The sequence below is a fragment of the Taudactylus pleione genome, unplaced genomic scaffold (genome assembly GCF_031769625.1).
Source record: "Taudactylus pleione unplaced genomic scaffold, aTauple2 ptg000515l, whole genome shotgun sequence".
NCBI classification, from domain to species: domain Eukaryota; kingdom Metazoa; phylum Chordata; class Amphibia; order Anura; family Myobatrachidae; genus Taudactylus; species Taudactylus pleione.
In genome coordinates this window covers 1,776,659-1,793,197 of record NW_028284917.1, presented here as the reverse complement: position 1 = coordinate 1,793,197, position 16,539 = coordinate 1,776,659, and the positions used below count along the sequence as shown (strand labels likewise).

General features: G+C 45.9%; 1 protein-coding gene across 1 annotated transcript in view; it reads right to left on the bottom strand.

Annotated features, from left to right (window-relative positions):
- The window catches only part of INSC (INSC spindle orientation adaptor protein), a 299,236-nt gene that overhangs the window by 106,440 nt on the left and 176,257 nt on the right, over positions 1 to 16,539 (bottom strand). The window contains exon 6 of the mRNA XM_088450306.1: positions 14,243 to 14,356. Within this exon, the coding sequence (XP_088306432.1) occupies positions 14,243 to 14,356 (114 nt within the window). The remainder of the gene's footprint in view (positions 1 to 14,242; positions 14,357 to 16,539) is intronic.

Here is a 16,539-nt window from a genome sequence, read left to right as displayed (position 1 = left end):
TATGGGGACAGAGGGCCATTCTCGGAGAGAAAGGTAAGCAGGAGATATCTGTGATACTAGTGTATGGGGACAGTGGGCCATTCCGCAAACAGAAGGTAAGTAGGAGATATCTGTGATACTAGTGTATGGGGACATCGGGCCTACCGCAAACAGAAGGTAAGTAGGAGATATCTGTGATACTAGTGTATGGGGACAGTGGCCATTCCGGGAGAGGAAGGTAAGCAGGAGATATCTGTGATACTAGTGTATGGGGACACCGGGCCATTCCGCAAACAGAAGGTAAGTAGGAGATATCTGTGATACTAGTGTATGGGGACAGCGGCCATTCCGGGAGAGGATGGTAAGTACGAGATATCTGTGATACTAGTGTATAGGGACAGCGGGCCATTCTGCAAACAGAAGGTAAGTAGGAGATATCTGTGATCCTAGTGCATGGGGACAGCGGGCCATTCCACAAACAGAAGGTAAGTAGGAGATATCTGTGATACTAATGTATGGGGACAGCGGGCCATTCTGCAAAAGGAAGGTAAGTAGGAGATTTATGTGATACTAGAGTATAGGGACAGCGGGCCATTCCACAAACAGAAGGTAAGTAGGAGATATCTGTGATACTAGTGTATGGGGACAGCGGGCCATTCCGGGAGAGGAAGGTAAGCAGGAGATATCTGTGATACTAGTGTATGGGGACAGCGGGCCATTCCAGGAGAGGAAGGTAAGTTGGAGATATCAGTGACACTAGCGTATGGGGACAGCGGGCCATTCCGGGAGAGGAAGGTAAGTAGGAGATATCTGTGATACTAGTGTATGGGGACAGCGGCCATTCCAGGAGAGGAAGGTAAGTAGGAGATATCTGTGATACTAGTGTATGGGGACAGCGGGCCATTCCGCAAACAGAAGGTAAGTAGGAGATATCTGTGATACTAATGTATGGGGACAGCGGGCCATTCCGGGAGAGAAAGGTAAGCAGGAGATATCTGTAATACTAGTGTATGGGGACAGCGGGCCATTCCGCAAACAGAAGGTAAGTGTCACGCTGGGCGGCGGGTTTTTGAAAGCCGAGGTCTGAGGCTGTGGGAGGAGACAAAGGCGAGGGGCCTGGACGTATGATCTCCGCATCCACAAGTCTTGGTCATTGGCTAGACCTAGTCAATGGTGCGGAGTCTAACTCACAAGGAGGTGTTCGCCAGTGACCCCTCCAAGCGGGATATGGGCTTGTGTGGCTCCCTGTAAGCAGGTCGCGGTCCTTTGACTTGGTGACCAAGGCCTGCAGGGAAAAGAGAGTCAAAACACCCGTGGTCCAAGGGTAATGCCTGGAATAGGCACGTGGGGAGTGGGATAGAACTCCTGGCTGGAGAAAGGCACTTGAGGTGCCGGCTAGAGAGGTGTGGAGATTTATTGGTAAGCTGAGGTAACAGCTGGATATCCCACGAAGTATATACCGGATTGCTGGCTGGAGATCATGCACTAGGGTGCAATGAGACGAAGGGTTAACCTGCACAGAGGCTGTGAGGGTGAAAGCACTGCGATGAGATGAAGGGTTAATTTGCAAACAGGCTGTGATGGTAAAAGCTCTGCGATGAGATGAAGGGTTAACTTGCACACAGGCTGTGATGGTAAAAGCACTGAGATGAGATGAAGGGTTAACTTGCACACAGGCTGTGATGGTAAAAGCGCTGTGATGAGATGAAGGGTTAACTTGCAAACAGGCTGTTGATTAGTAAAGGCACTGTGGAGAGATGGAGGTTAGCTGCCACACAGGCTGTTGATAGTAAAGGCACTGTGGAGAGATGGAGGTTAGCTGCCACACAGGCTGTTGATAGTAAAGGCACTGTGGAGAGATGGAGATTAAACTTGCACACAGGCCATTCCGCAAACAGAAGGTAAGTAGGAGATATCTGTGATACTAGTGTATGGGGACAGCGGGCCATTCCGCAAACAGAAGGTAAGTAGGAGATATCTGTGTATCTTAATGAATGGCCCGAATACTTAATTTTAACAATTGCAGGTGAAAATGTGCTTTTTCACCTGCTTTTGTCAAAATTATGTGATGATGATGAATAGGCCCCTTATAAATAGGTGAATATGTGCTCTAAGGTCTGTGAATCTCCGTTATATCATAGTGCACAAAATTGTTTTTGTTCCATCTTCGAGAGATACACACGGTCCTCTGTGATAACTTTTAGATGGAATTACAATAAATTAGCATTGCATGGTGTTAGTAACATTTGCAATGGTTAGTGTTAAAAAGATAAATGTGCAAATATTATCTACTGTCTGTAACAAACATCGGAAACTGTAATGCGAACACTGACTTAATATACAGAAAGTTGGGTGCTCAGCGCTCCAGTACATCTATATACAAAGTATTAATCCATAATCTGAATGTAATCCAAATATATTACATTCTGTGATCTAATTCAGGGCCTTATTCAGCAAGGAACACACGGATGCGGACGCACACACCCGACCGCTGCGAGAATATGCTAATTAATGCATACGCACGGCAATCGCAGCAGAATAAGCAGACGCCCAGCAGCACTACATAATACCACCCACTTCCCTTTACTTGCATCCTCTATGCCTGGCAAGACAGCAGAAACATCGGTAACATCGAGAACCATCGGACCCATTCACTCAACAGTGGTTGACCTGACCCTCCCGCAGACTTAGTGAGACCTCCTGTGTGCAAGTAGACCTCAGGTTGCATCTGCTCCCGCAAAGGCTTAATTATGCACGCCACTGAAACGCAGTCCAAACGCACAGGCACGCCTGCGTTTGCCTGACCACTCCCCCATCACCACCCACAAACAGCACTTCCTGTCAATCACTTGTCCCTGGGGCTGCGGACTCCCTGCGTACGCATACTCCATCTCACTGCCCGGTTCGCGCATGCGCAGGGCAAATCCATCGACCAATTGCGTGCGTCTGCACCCGTGCGTTCCTTGCTGAGTCAGGCCCTCAGACATACATAAGTTTTACATTTTCTTGTCCTCGGTGCTGATCAATCTCAGCATTAATATCTAGGATTGTTGAGTGATCACAAGTTCATCTAAGTGAAAACAGCATAATGTTCAGAAATGTTTATTTACAGTCTGCAGAATGAAAACTACCCCCAGGTTACCACATGATAGACTACAAGTCTGCTGCTCCTTCTTATTTTAGCCCTACATAGAGCATGTTGTACAGGAACATTTCATTGTTCCTTTTGCAAAATCACTCTGGTGGGGAGATTTATATGGCGGCCGATGCAAAAAAAAATCTGTGGCCGGGTTGCAAGCGTGCTGATGGGGTTTCAGGCTAGTTAGAGGGGAGCTTAGGCTATCAGTGGGAATGCCTGCACTAAGAATGATGGGGCTGGTGCAAGTCTCCACTGACAGTGACGACGCTACCCTTACAGGCAGAGGGATGGGGGCAGTGTGATGGAAATATGCATTTTCAAGCGCAAAAAAGCATCCGTAATTGCGACTGTTCTGCGTGCATCTCTAGATGAGACCCTTTAGCTATTAGCATCGGACACATGTACCTATAACACTGAGTTTTAGGGCACCTGTCACTGGCATGCAGCGGAGAAAGCCATTTTTAAAAAAATCTGCGCATGCGCTACAATGTCGGTCGCAGTATCCAGTAAGCCGCAGTATGACTGACGTGCTGCTGGCATTTGGGGGCGCCATGGGGAGGGTTCCAGAATAAGGAGGCGTCGGCCTCATTTTCTGGGTGTGCCGAAGCCAGTGGCTGCATTCTCGGATACAGCACCTGAGGGTTACTCATATGTCTGATGGCCGCCTGATGTTCGCGCAAAGGATCAGACACTGCATCTTTAGATGCAGCAAGCGAATCATAGAAGCCGGCACTGGGCGTCTTAACACGTATTACCTTCTACGCCAAACAGCACAGCCTCTGTGCTATGGCGTCCATCTCTGAATCAGGCCCAGAATTTGCAACATCTGAGGCATGAAACACTTTGTGCCTCATGCCTCAATGATAGGGATCTTGCAATTTAGACATTTCCCAAATAAGTGAAACAATTATAGGCCCTATTGCTGCTTTACCAGGTAATGCATCAGGAGCCTGAATAATGGAGAAAGAAAACATTTGGCGCGGGAAAACCAGGGGACTGTCCTTAGAAAATGGGGACATATGGGAGATCTCATTTATGGTGAATTTATAGGCAGATTGTTGGGGCCTTTTTGTGGTGTAGGTGACAAATCCACCTTAATACAGATCCCTTTTAACGTATTCCTATTAGTGTCACAATGGATTGTTTTGTGTAAGTGACTGCATTATTGTGTGTTTATTTATTGATGAATGCTCTAAGCCCATTGAACTGCCCTGAATAGTAGGAACGTAACCGGATACTGTGCACCGGGGATCCCCGTGTAAAGTGCTCGCAGCCTCTCCTAAGTAGCAGACATTTCACACAAGCCGGAACAGAACAAAGCAGGGCACAGAACCAGAGCCCATGATCAATGTCTTGTTTACATATTCCATTGAGCACATCCTTTCAGCCGGCAGTATACAAAAGGGTATTTGGCATTACTTGGGCCGGCATGATATTCAAAAGGTGACATCTTTATTTACAAATCGATTGAAATAAAATTGTTTTCCACACAAATTTCAAATGCAAACAACCAGGCTGTACTCTGACACTTTGCCATTATCCGTCTGCAGATGTGACGAGTCCCCGTGCCATTCACAAAAAAACTTTCCAAAACTTCCAAAGGAACTCGCAAAAAAAAAAAAGACTTCAAAGTCTATTGAAATCGGCAAAAGTTTCAATAAAGTTTTGTATTTTTTTTACCCTATACATTGTTCTTTCTCTATTACCAGACAGGGAGAAATGGTTCCTGCTGATGTCTGGAAAGTGAGTAGTTTCTCGGTCACTTAATCAATTCCAAAGGAGTAAATCCGTGGTGTTTTGAACGGTCATGAGAATAAAAAAAAAAGCTTATGTTTGAGGATGATTTATGAGCCGGAAGAATTGTGCTATTGGGAAGCTCCAAAACGTAATTGTGTGTCTGAATTTTGCACACAGATCCATGGACTGTCCTATAAATCTGTGAGCAGGCTTCTCGCGGGATGAATGGCGCGCCAGGGCAGATAAATACATACTTACTGCTGCTATGTGTCGCACTATTTGCACAATTCACCAAAACAGCAGAACACCTCTCGCCTGGCTCAACTTAGGTAGAAGAATACTGATTACCCCCCTCCCCTTACTTTTTTACATTTCAGATCCCTTTTTTAAATACATATGAACTTCTAAAGCCCACAGTATAAGAGTGCACAGTAATTCTTACATCCAAAGTACAGAAGAGAGGAATTTTATTGGCAATTTAAAAAACAATGACAGAAACGACTGAAGTTCCTGTTTTTGCAGGCAGCTGTGCAAAAGCCCCTGAAAGTCACCACGTCGGTTCCAGCAAAGTCCCTCGCGCCATCAAGGTGCACATAACGTATATTGTAATACATAACCATAGGCTTGTAAACCAACGTACTTTAAAAAAAAATAATTATACATTTTAACATCTTAAATTCGGAGCAAAGGCGTTCCGCTTTGTGTCATTGTGCCGCCCATCCAACCCTCTTTTTCTGTGCCACCTCCATCACCCTCAACTAAATCATTTAGAATCAATTTAAGCATATTTGAAGTAGAAGATTTAAGAAAAACAATAATGTAAAAAATATCAAACAAACAATGAGCTAAACTCTATCTAGCACTGAATAGGGACTCAAACTGATGAATGTCAGCACAGAATGGATAATAATAGAAGTGTTTAATGCTGTGAAATAGAAGTTATGAGACTTTCAAGTGCAATTACTAAACTACAGTACATTGGCCAAAATATCACAAATCATTCTGGATTTCGCCATAATTCAGCGAGACGCCCAGTGCTGGTACTGATGATCTTGGCCACAGTCCAGTGTGAAATAAAAAATCTATCCTATAAATAAATTCTGTGTGCAGTAGGATTATACATGTGGTATTGAGATAGAGAGAGATTTATATATATATATATATATATATATATATATATATATATATTTATTGTGATGCTTGGGGCTATTAGCTTGGTAGATTGCGGTTAGTGGTGCAGTGATTAGATGCAGAATTAGAGTCCACACATTGCATTTCAGTAAAACCAATTAAAAATGGTGCTTTTACTTCAGCATGGACATCAGGAAACAGAAATCAAATAATAAACACCCTAGCCCTTTCTTAGGGCACTAGCTCACTTCTTGAGCCCTCTCAATAGAAGCAGCTAATCTGCATGAAAGTCTCTCACAGTCTCTGAGATTTGTGGTCCTTCCTGCCACAAGCAGGACTGGACACTGGCTTCCTGGCCTGGTATATCTTTCTCAGCTTGTTGGCTGCCGCCTCTCACAAGGACAGTGTCAGAGGTATATGGATCTCCCTGCCTCCTTGCAGGTATGATCCTGACCACCTGGTCTGCTTCACTCACACTGCAGCCCCACCTGGACTGTCTGGCTGTGTCCACCAGCAGCCTTACCTGGGCTCTGGTCATACGGCAGCCATTATACATCTTCCCACAATGCTTTTCTACCCTGTTTGGGCGGATCTGTCCTGCCCCACACAGAATCTGCTGCTCACCAGTGCCACCTCTGGTGATACTGCCACAATATATATATATATATATATATATATATATATATATATATATATATTTATATATATTTATTATCTCTTTGCTACAGTCATCTCATATCATTTAGTAATTTAACTTTTGGCTTGTCTAGTGCTAATTTATAAAGCAAACTGAAAAGTGTCCCAGATTTCAGACATTCACATACGTTTCAGCCTTGTCGAAGGTATTACATATGTTGCATTAGTAAATAAATTTCTACAAAACCCTACAAATCTGCAGCTAATGGACATTTGTTGGATCGGTTATAGGAAGCGCCTGTTCTATTCATCTTCTTGTCTATGTAATTAGGTTTACCTAATTACATTACTGTATATGGAGCTATTTTGCAGTCTATTACCACATTATCTTGCTGCCAGCCCTGACCATTCCTCACATCTTTTAAATATCTCCAACTTGACCTGTTTGACATGGTTTCGCTTTTGCCCATAGCCTCCTCCCTATGCAGTGACAGTGTATACACAACCTGACCTGATGTACAAATCCCAGAGGCCTATCATAATGTAAAGTGTTTAAGACTTTGTCCATAGTAGTGAGGTGACGGGCTGTGACCCACTAAACCATAATTGTAAACAGGCCTGTTCCTTCCATGAGGCAAGGTTGGAACGTGGTCTTAGGAGGAACAATTTGTGGGCTGCATATGCTCTATGCTCTAATCCCGTGCCTAGAATGAGTCACTGGTATGAGGTACAGGGGAGGCAGACTACCTCTGTTAAGGGGAGAAGTATCAAGGCTTGGAGAGAGATATGGTCGAGTAGTTGCCCAAAAGCAACCAATCAGCTTCTAACTGCCATTTCAAAGACTATGGGGTCCATTTACTAAGCAGTGTTAGGAGACAGAGTGAAAAGTGATTAGAAAGTGATAAGGTACCAGCCAATCAGCTCCCAACTGTCATTTTTCAAACACAGCCTGTGAGATGACAGTTGGGAGTTGATTGGCTGGCACCTTATCACTTTCTTATCACTTTTCACTCTGTCTCCTAACACTGCTTAGTAAATAGACCCCTATGCTAGCTAAATGACAGATAGAAGCCGACTGGTTGTTTTGGGCCACTTCTCCACTTTCTCTCTGTCCAATGATTGATACATCTCCCCCTTAGTCTTTGTGCCAGCCGCGGTGGCGGCAACAGCCATCTAATAGTAATAATGAATCACTGCATTCACTACTGGTGGAAGTGGAGCGGACGAAGGCTGAAATCTTGTCTAGGCTGATAATGTGTAACCTTTTTCAATATACAAGGCTGGAATGGGTCCTCCTTCGTTAGTGCCTCCACCTCGACTCTGAAGCCGGGTACACACTAGACCAGGCCTGGCCAACCTGTGGCTCTCCAGCTGTTGTGAAACTACAGGTCCCAGCATGCCTTGCCAGAGTTTTGGCATTCCCTAATAGCAAACTGTGGCAAGGCATGCTGGGACTTGTAGTTTCACAAGAGCTGGAGAGCCACAGGTTGGCCAGGCCTGCACTAGACTATAGGTCGGACGACATATCGGGCACATCGGCCAGTGTGTACCCGTTATGTCGCTGACAATGCGCGCTCCCGCTCATCATCAGAGACATCGCTATCGTCAGCAGGGGCCATCCTGACGAATGCAGCATGGCTCCCTCCGTCGCGCCATCATCGGCAAGTGTGTATGCACTTGCCAATGCCGGCACCCTGCCGAGTCCCGCTGCACGCAGCGAATTGTTGCTGTTTTGAAGGCAAAGGGTGGTCACACCAAATGTTGATTTGGTTTAGATTTCTCTTCTGTTCATTCACTTTGCATTTTGTTAATTGATAAAAATAAACTAATAACACTTCTATTTTTTAAAGCATTCTATATATATATATATATATATATATATATATATATATTTATTTATTTATTTATATAAATAAGAGGCCACTTAATGCCCAGAAATTCAGACGTGCGTTCTAAATATAAGCTGGTCTTAGCTACAGTCTGATGTGATTCTTCCTGGTAGAAAACTGAGACATGTAATTCAGTGAATCATTGTTGTATAAAAGATCACTTCATCAATCACCCCTAGAGATGTAATCTCATTTTAAATGTTGGGTCACTGCACTCATTTGCTCGCTCCCCCTGAGTGTGGCGCTGGTCCCGCTCATTACATAAACTGCGGCACGCTCAGAAGTTCATCCGCAAACACGGGAAAGATGAAAGAATCTATTTCTGTGACAGGTCCTCAACTATCTTAAATGATACAGAGTCTCTATAAATATCATTACTAGGGACCTATGGAAATATCATTTATAGGAGTTTCTGCAATTACAGGAAAACTGTTTAACTCATTCAGCGCTGACATAATTCCAGGATAAAATGAACATTGAACACAATTAGACATGTTCGCCAGGAAGGGGTAAATTATGGGTTAATGAGTGAGATAACAGAATAAGAAGAACTATTCCCCCAAGGCAGCGCCCAGCTTCATACATAGCTGGGACATTTTTCCTTAAATACCACTTAATGAATAAATATCACTGGATTAGTGAAGAAAGGCGTTGCTATTTTATACTAACTGAAAAATGTTTTGACGTAGCTGTAAAACGATTGTTATTCTGTATATGATGTGCACTATTCAGGGGGCGCTTTATACCTATGTTTCTATATAGGTAATGAGGTACACGCATGTATACCATGGCGGAACTAGCAAATGGGTGTCCAGGTGCAAAAATATTTTGGGCCCTCTTCTTGCCACTCTAATACTGCCCAAAACTAGTACATACATAAACAGGCAATAGAACATTTTCCTGTTTCCTTCAGGCATGAGTCTCTTCAACAATGTATGTTATAAGTCATTAAAATAACTTTCTCCCCTTCTAACTCCCTTTCTTGAGATGTATTCAGCATCCCGGCGGAGGGGATGGCAACAGTCTAAATACCAGCGCCGGAATCCCGACAGCAGTGGGGATCCCAGCTCCAGAATCCCGACAGAAGTGGGGGTTCCCGGCTCCAGAATCCCGACAGCAGTGGGGATTCCCGGCTCCAGAATCCTGACAGCAGTGGGGATTCCCGGCTCCAGAATCCCAACAGCAGTGGGGATTCCCGGGTCCAGAATCCCGACAGCAGTGGGGATTCCCGGCTCCAGAATACTGACAGCAGTGGGGATTCCCGGCTCCAGAATACCGACAGCAGTGGTGATTCCCGGCTCCAGAATACCAACAGCAGTGGGGATCCCGGCTCCAGAATCCCGGCAGTAGTGGTGATTCCCAACTCAAGTTTCCCGACAGCAGTGGGGACTCTAGAATCCTGACAGCCGGCATCCTGAAGATAAGTATCGAGGGTTAGGCTTAGGCACTAGGGTTAGAGTTAGGATTAGGCACTAAGGGGGAAGAGTTAGGTTTAGGCAGCGGGGGAGAGTTAAGAGTAGGGTTAAGGGTTAGCGAACTTACTTGTTAGTGTTGGTATTGTGACTGTCGGATCCCATACCCAACCCCTCTTTCTCTTCTATCCCAGGCTTTATTCTTCTCCAAGCTCTTTCTTCTCTGAGCACCCTCCCTCTTTTACCCTCCGAGCTCCCTCCCACTTTTCCCCTTTGAGCTCCCTCCCACTTTTCCCCTCCGAGCTCCCTCCCTCTTTTCCCCTCCGAGCTCCCTCCCACTTTTCCCCTTCGAGCTCCCTCCCACTTTTCCCCTCCGAGCTCCCTCCCTCTTTTCCCCTCCGAGCTCCCTCCCTCTTTTCCCTTCCAAGCTCCATCCCTCTTTTCCCCTCCGAGCTCCCTCCCTCTTTTCCCCTCCGAGCTCCCTCCCTCTTTTCCCTTCCAAGCTCCCTCCCTCTTTCCCCCTCCGAGCTCCCTCCCTCTTTTCCCCTCCAAGCTCCATCCCTCTTTTCCCTTCCGAGCTCCCTCCCTCTTTTCCCCTCCGAGCTCCCTCCCTCTTTTCCCCTCCGAGCTCCCTCCCTCTTTTCCCCTCCGAGCTCCCTCCCTCTTTTCCCTCCAAGCTCCCTCTTTTTCCCTCTGAGCTCCCTCCCTCTTTGCCCCTTCTAGCTCCCTCCCTCTTTTCCCCTCCGAGCTCCTTCCCTCTTTTCCCCTCCAAGCTCCCTCCCTCTTTTCCCCTCCAAGCTCCCTCCCTTTTTTCTCCTCCGAGCTCCCTCCCTCTTTTGCCTTCCAAGCGCCCTCCCTTTTTTCTCCTCCGAGCTCCCTCCCTTTTTTCTCCGAGCTCCCTCCCTCTTTTCCCCTCCAAGCTCCCTCCCTCTTTTCCTCTCCGAGCTCCCTCACTCTTTCCCCTCCGAGCTCCCTCCCTCTTTTCCCCTCCAAGCTCCCTCCCTCTTTTCCCCTCCAAGCTCCCTCCCTCTTTCCCCCTCCGAGCGCCCTCCCACTTTTCCCCTCCAAGCTCCCTCCCTCTTTTGCCCTCCAAGCTCCCTCCCTCTTTTGCCCTCCAAGCTCCATCCCTCTTTTGCCCTCCAAGCTCCCTCCCTTTTTCTCCTCCGAGCTCCCTCCCTTTTTCTCCTCCGAGCTCCCTCCCTTGTCGAAACCGTATAAATTGGTTGCGATCGCTTAATTGCGCACGAATCGCAACACGACATCCATTGGACGATTTGATCGTCCACGGCCATTTTATGCGAACACACGCTCCCGCCGCATTCGTGCACGCACTTGCGCAATTGCACATGCTCGCTATACATGCACACGCATCCCATGCCACAGCAACTCGCCATATTGTGAATGGCAAGCCATGCTTCTGTGCTCACAACAGTTAGGCGCCATTTTACAGTACATAAACACCTCTTTCCTCTCATACAAATATTCACCCACTTACACAATAAATGTTCCAAACATAGAAGTTTATGTGTTTTAAAAGTATACAGTGAATGTTACATGTTAAATAGCAGTTATATGATATCTGGGCTTAGGAATACGATAAATGGGTCATGAGTAGTATCTACCGATTTCCCTCTGTCTCAACAGGAATATGAAACCAACAGAATGAATATGGAAGGGATCACTATCGAGTTATGAAGACCTGCCAAGAATTATACTCTATACTGTAAAAATCACTGTACACATCCCCTGTAGAGTTGCATGCCAAGGGTAGGAGAAAGGGATCTTCTAACACAATTCAACCTCCAGTGACGTCAACCATCTACTAACCAATGAATAGCAACAACCATTGTGACTCTGCCCCTCTGAGTATTTAGCTTATGTTCAAAGGAAATTGTACACCTATAAATTCCTATGCAGTCTGGATCCCAACCCCTTCTTCCTCTCCCTTTGTCCTTCTCTGCTTGACCCTGGAGAAACAACCAGCTATCTGAGAGACAGCTGTTAGTCTGGATCCAGATCGCATGGCGAAGTATTGGTAATTGTATCTTTGTCTTTATCCTGTATATAGCTGCATTGTATAGATTAAGGCTGATTATACCCTTTTTACAATATAGTACCTTTGTGTGTGTTGGAACCGCAAACTGTTTCTGTGTGACAAAGTTATTTTATATTGGGATGGGAGGTATGGGCAATCTGGTCTGTGCAATCAAATCTCTCTAATATCGATACTGTTTAAACGGTATCAATACCCTTTTTTCTCCTCCGAGCTCCCTCCCTCTTTTCCCCTCCAAGCTCCCTCCCTCTTTTCCTCTCAGAGCTCCCTCCCTCTTTCCCCTCCGAGCTCCCTCCCTCTTTTCCCCTCCAAGCTCCCTCCCTCTTTTCCCCTCCAAGCTCCCTCCCTCTTTTCCCCTCCGAGCGCCCTCCCACTTTTCCCCTCCAAGCTCCCTCCCTCTTTTCCCCTCAAAGCTCCCGCCCTCTTTTGCCCTCCAAACTGTGTCTTCTCTAACCCACCAGCTGTTGTTACAAGCCCCTCTGACTCTTCCCTCCGAGCCCAAGCCTTTCTTCCATGTCTTCCTTTTCTACCCTCAGATGTTTTTCTCCATGACTTATAAATCTTCTTACACCCCAGCTCTTTATTTTCTCTACCAAATAATTTTTTCTCACAGCAACAAACAATTTTATTAACCCAGCTCACTACTCGCCATGTCTCAGCTTTCTCTTTTCTTCCAAAGTGCTCTGTTCTCAAGATCTATTTCCATAGTCCAGATCTTTCTATGTCACCCAGTTCCACTAGTGCTGGAAGCCCCCATCACTGGCTCTCTCCTTCCCATCCCCCCACTGAAGTGTATCCCTAGCTTCCAGCAGGATCTTCCTTCTCTCTTCAGCATCCCTATTATGGATGCACCACATGTCATGCCATCCAATCAGAGAACACCTCTGATTGGTCAGCACAATACAATGGGCTTCCCTGGTAGTCATTCCCATCTCTGACAAGCTGGCTGCACTAGATCCCCTGACTGATCACATCTCCCTGGGCTCTGAACCAGTCCTGTCTGATGTCTCACCTAAGGGACACGACTTATTCTGCACAAATCCTACTTTGCCTGCAACTGTATTTATCAAAGGAGTAAGACCACCCAACCGCATCGCAACATTTATCATGATGTGGCCGGGAGTCCTGACAGCAGGGGGATCTACCTCGCTGATGAGGACTTGGCTGTGAGCATCACCTGTCTGGGCCTGGGGCAGACACTAATGGCCCAATCTGAAATGGAGACGCAATTTTTTCGCTTTTGTGAACAGTAACTTTAAGGCATCCATCAATGACAGGAGAACCCTCATTTTGTGCAGTAAAAGGACTTCTAAAACAGGTTATTTTTCAGATCATCTTCCAGCATGCTGTCCCATTCACAGGACATAAGCAAAATAAATAATGCAGTATACCATTAAGTTACAGATCAGAGTAAAGAGATTAATAGAGGCAAGGCCGACAACAGTTTTGGTCTAAGGGCTCGATTCAGACCCCCTCGCTAGATGCTTATGTAAATTCAGCTAACTAACAGCAAGGCAGGCGACCGCACGGCAAGGTATAGGCACGCCCACTATGTCTTGGCGTGCGATCGCTCTGTGTATGTAGACTCCCACCAGCCTGTCTTAAGACGCCCACTTATAAACGTCATATCCAGGAAGTGTATGGTACCATCGGGTGCCATCGGAAGCGCCCGCGGTGCTTGTGGTTGACCATACCCTACCGAAAGCACTGCGAGCACTTCAGTGTAAAATTCAGCCTATGACACTGCGTCTTAATTATGCATGCTTCTGAAACGGCGTTGAGACGCTTGGGCACGTCTGCGTTCGCACCTCCACTCCCCCGTTTTCAAAGACCAACTCCTGTCACCACCCACAAACGGCTTCTCCCGTCACTCACTCAGCTGGGCAGTCTATGCGCAGCGAGCGACTGCTTCCCGATCGGTCGGACTGGTTTGCACACGCGCACTGTGATGCGTACAATGCAAACATCGGCAGTCTGCATGCGAACACTTCCTAGCGAGCGGGTCTGAATCAGGCCCTATTTCTTACAAATGTAACAATTGGATTGCTTGAACATGGTGCTGCTCTAACGTATGTAAGCACAGTAAGGTTAAAAGCTAAGGCTGAGGTCAAGTCAGCACTGGCAATGCTTGTTCAGCTTTAAGACACTTCATTGATATATCAGCTGGTCTATTGGTTGGTTTGGAAAAAAAAACAGGATTGATTGATTGTTGAAAGATTTAATGATTGACTGACTTATCATTTGCTTGAACAGTAAAATGTCTCACCTGAGCCACCAGGTTGCAGAGTCGGGCCCCTTCTTGAGTTAGGCTGTACAGGCTATGTATGGCAGTCTCCATTCTGTATATATTATCACAAGTGTCCAACTCCTCCATCAGACCCTGAGGGGTAAATAACGATTTATACATTACACCAGGCTGCAGAATTACACAGATCTGTCACCGCAGGACAATGCTGTCTTCCGTCATTTAAGCAGTCAAATCTGATTCATTTGTCAAACTCTGTAAGTAATTAATAAGCCACGGTCAGATCAATCTGCGAGGAGGAGAATCACAGACAGTCAGACCTCCTCTGACCTCCATGAACAAGCTGGATCTCTCCCCGAGTACTGTGTACCTTGAATTAGCAGCAAAATCGTGAATAAACCAGCATTCCTATGGATAAATGTGCGTTTATTGCAGACGGGTTACATAAAGCCGGTGTGATGTGCAAATCGGGATACTTATATTTAAAAACGTGTAAAGATTGGACTGTAACCAATGAATTTTGGCCCTGATTCAGAGCCGGACGCAATGACAGAGCGCTCGCTCTGAATCAGCGCCGGGCTATTTTTTTTTTAGAACGGCCTCCTGGCCGCTCGCATAGCTGTGGGTGACCACCCACAGCTATAGCGAGCGGCCAGGAAGATGGTCGCGATGGTCAAGACCATTGCAACCATCGGGCTTGCGGCGAGACCCTTGTGGTAGGGTCTTGTTGCAGCAAGCCCCAGAGAGATTTCAGCTCTAACAGAGCCGGAATCTCTCCCACTGACATCCCTCGTGATGTCAGTGGGGCTGGCCCCAAACGGAGGCGTTCACATGGGAACGCCTCCGTTTGGGCAGCCACTCCCCCAGACCGCCCACCAAAGGGGGCGTGCTGTCACTCAACATCGACAGCCGGCTCCGTCGTGCGCATGTGCTCTGGGCCACTATCGACCCGGTTGCGAGCGCTCAGCGCTTGCAACCGGGTCTGAATCAGGTCCTATATTCCTTTCAAAAGGCTTTCATTGGAGGCTTACTAATGAAGCTATAGTGATGGGACGTCTGTGTTCTTTTACAAACCACAGATGCAGCGAGATGAAATGGGGCCTGGTACAGACTTGGTAACAAAATGGGCAAAGATTACTCAGCAGGCGTATACAGTATATACTGTATATATGCAGGTCTGCATAAGCCCCTTCTGAGTAAATATGCCCTTAATGTACTCAGTCTACATTAAATTCCTTCCATCCCGGTTCACGGTGCTTCAGGCACAGGTGGGTCTAAGGGTGTCAATCCAATTAGGTGCGAATTGCGAGGTGCGAGTTGCTGTTTTCACCTCAAATTTGCATAGCGAATTCATTTTGCAATCCAATTAGGGACAACTCGCACTAAATCAGACTGAATTCGCAACTTTCCATTCGCACCTCCCTGAGGATGAGAGAGGGAAAGGAAAATCTGTATTTTAAAGTTAAAAATTTCGGGACACTGTGATGAACCCCTTCGATGCCCCCCTAATGAATAATTAGGCATTTAAAAGTTTCCAATTAGCTTAATTAGTCCAATAATTAAATGTAATTTTTAGGGGTAAAAAAAAAATTTACTCAAATTACCCCAAAATAAACTTTTTCGTTAGTTTAGGCACCCAAAATGTAATTACAATAATTTTTTAGTTGAAAATTGTTTTTATTGATAAATAATAATCCATTTTTCAAGGTGCCCTCAAAGTGCCCCCAAATCACCTTTTTTCCTCCTTTTTTGCATTTTTTGTTTAATTAGTTTGAGATTAAACAAAAAAAAGGTTGTTTTTGATAATTTTCTTGCATTTAAAAAAAAAATCAGCCATTTGACACCATTTAAAAAAAAAACTGCTGTAACTTCCTAATGCCCACAAACGGCCGTCTATACAGTCCTGCTAACGAAATTATCCATTTTGAGGAGCCCAGGATGGTCTCCCCACATTTTCATGCATTTCTCGCAAATCTCATTTGGCAGTCAATTTGCCCTCCACTGCGAGTAGTGCGAATAGCCATTTTTAATTGGATTAGAGAATTCTCGGGAGCGCGCTTCGACGCGAAGTCTGCGAGTTTCATGAAACAAACCTGCTACTCGCAATTCGCTCCTAATAGGATCGACCCCTAAGTGTCAGACGTGTGCAGGTCTTATGCACGTGTTTGCTGTCTGAGCAAGATACACTATACAAACTTGGAGAGAACTCACACCACATCAGCCATTCTGTCTGCAACCACTGACCTGTACAGTTAGGCACAGCTGTACAGCAGCTGCAATCTTGATAATTATTAGAATTTTTGTTTTAAAAAAATATT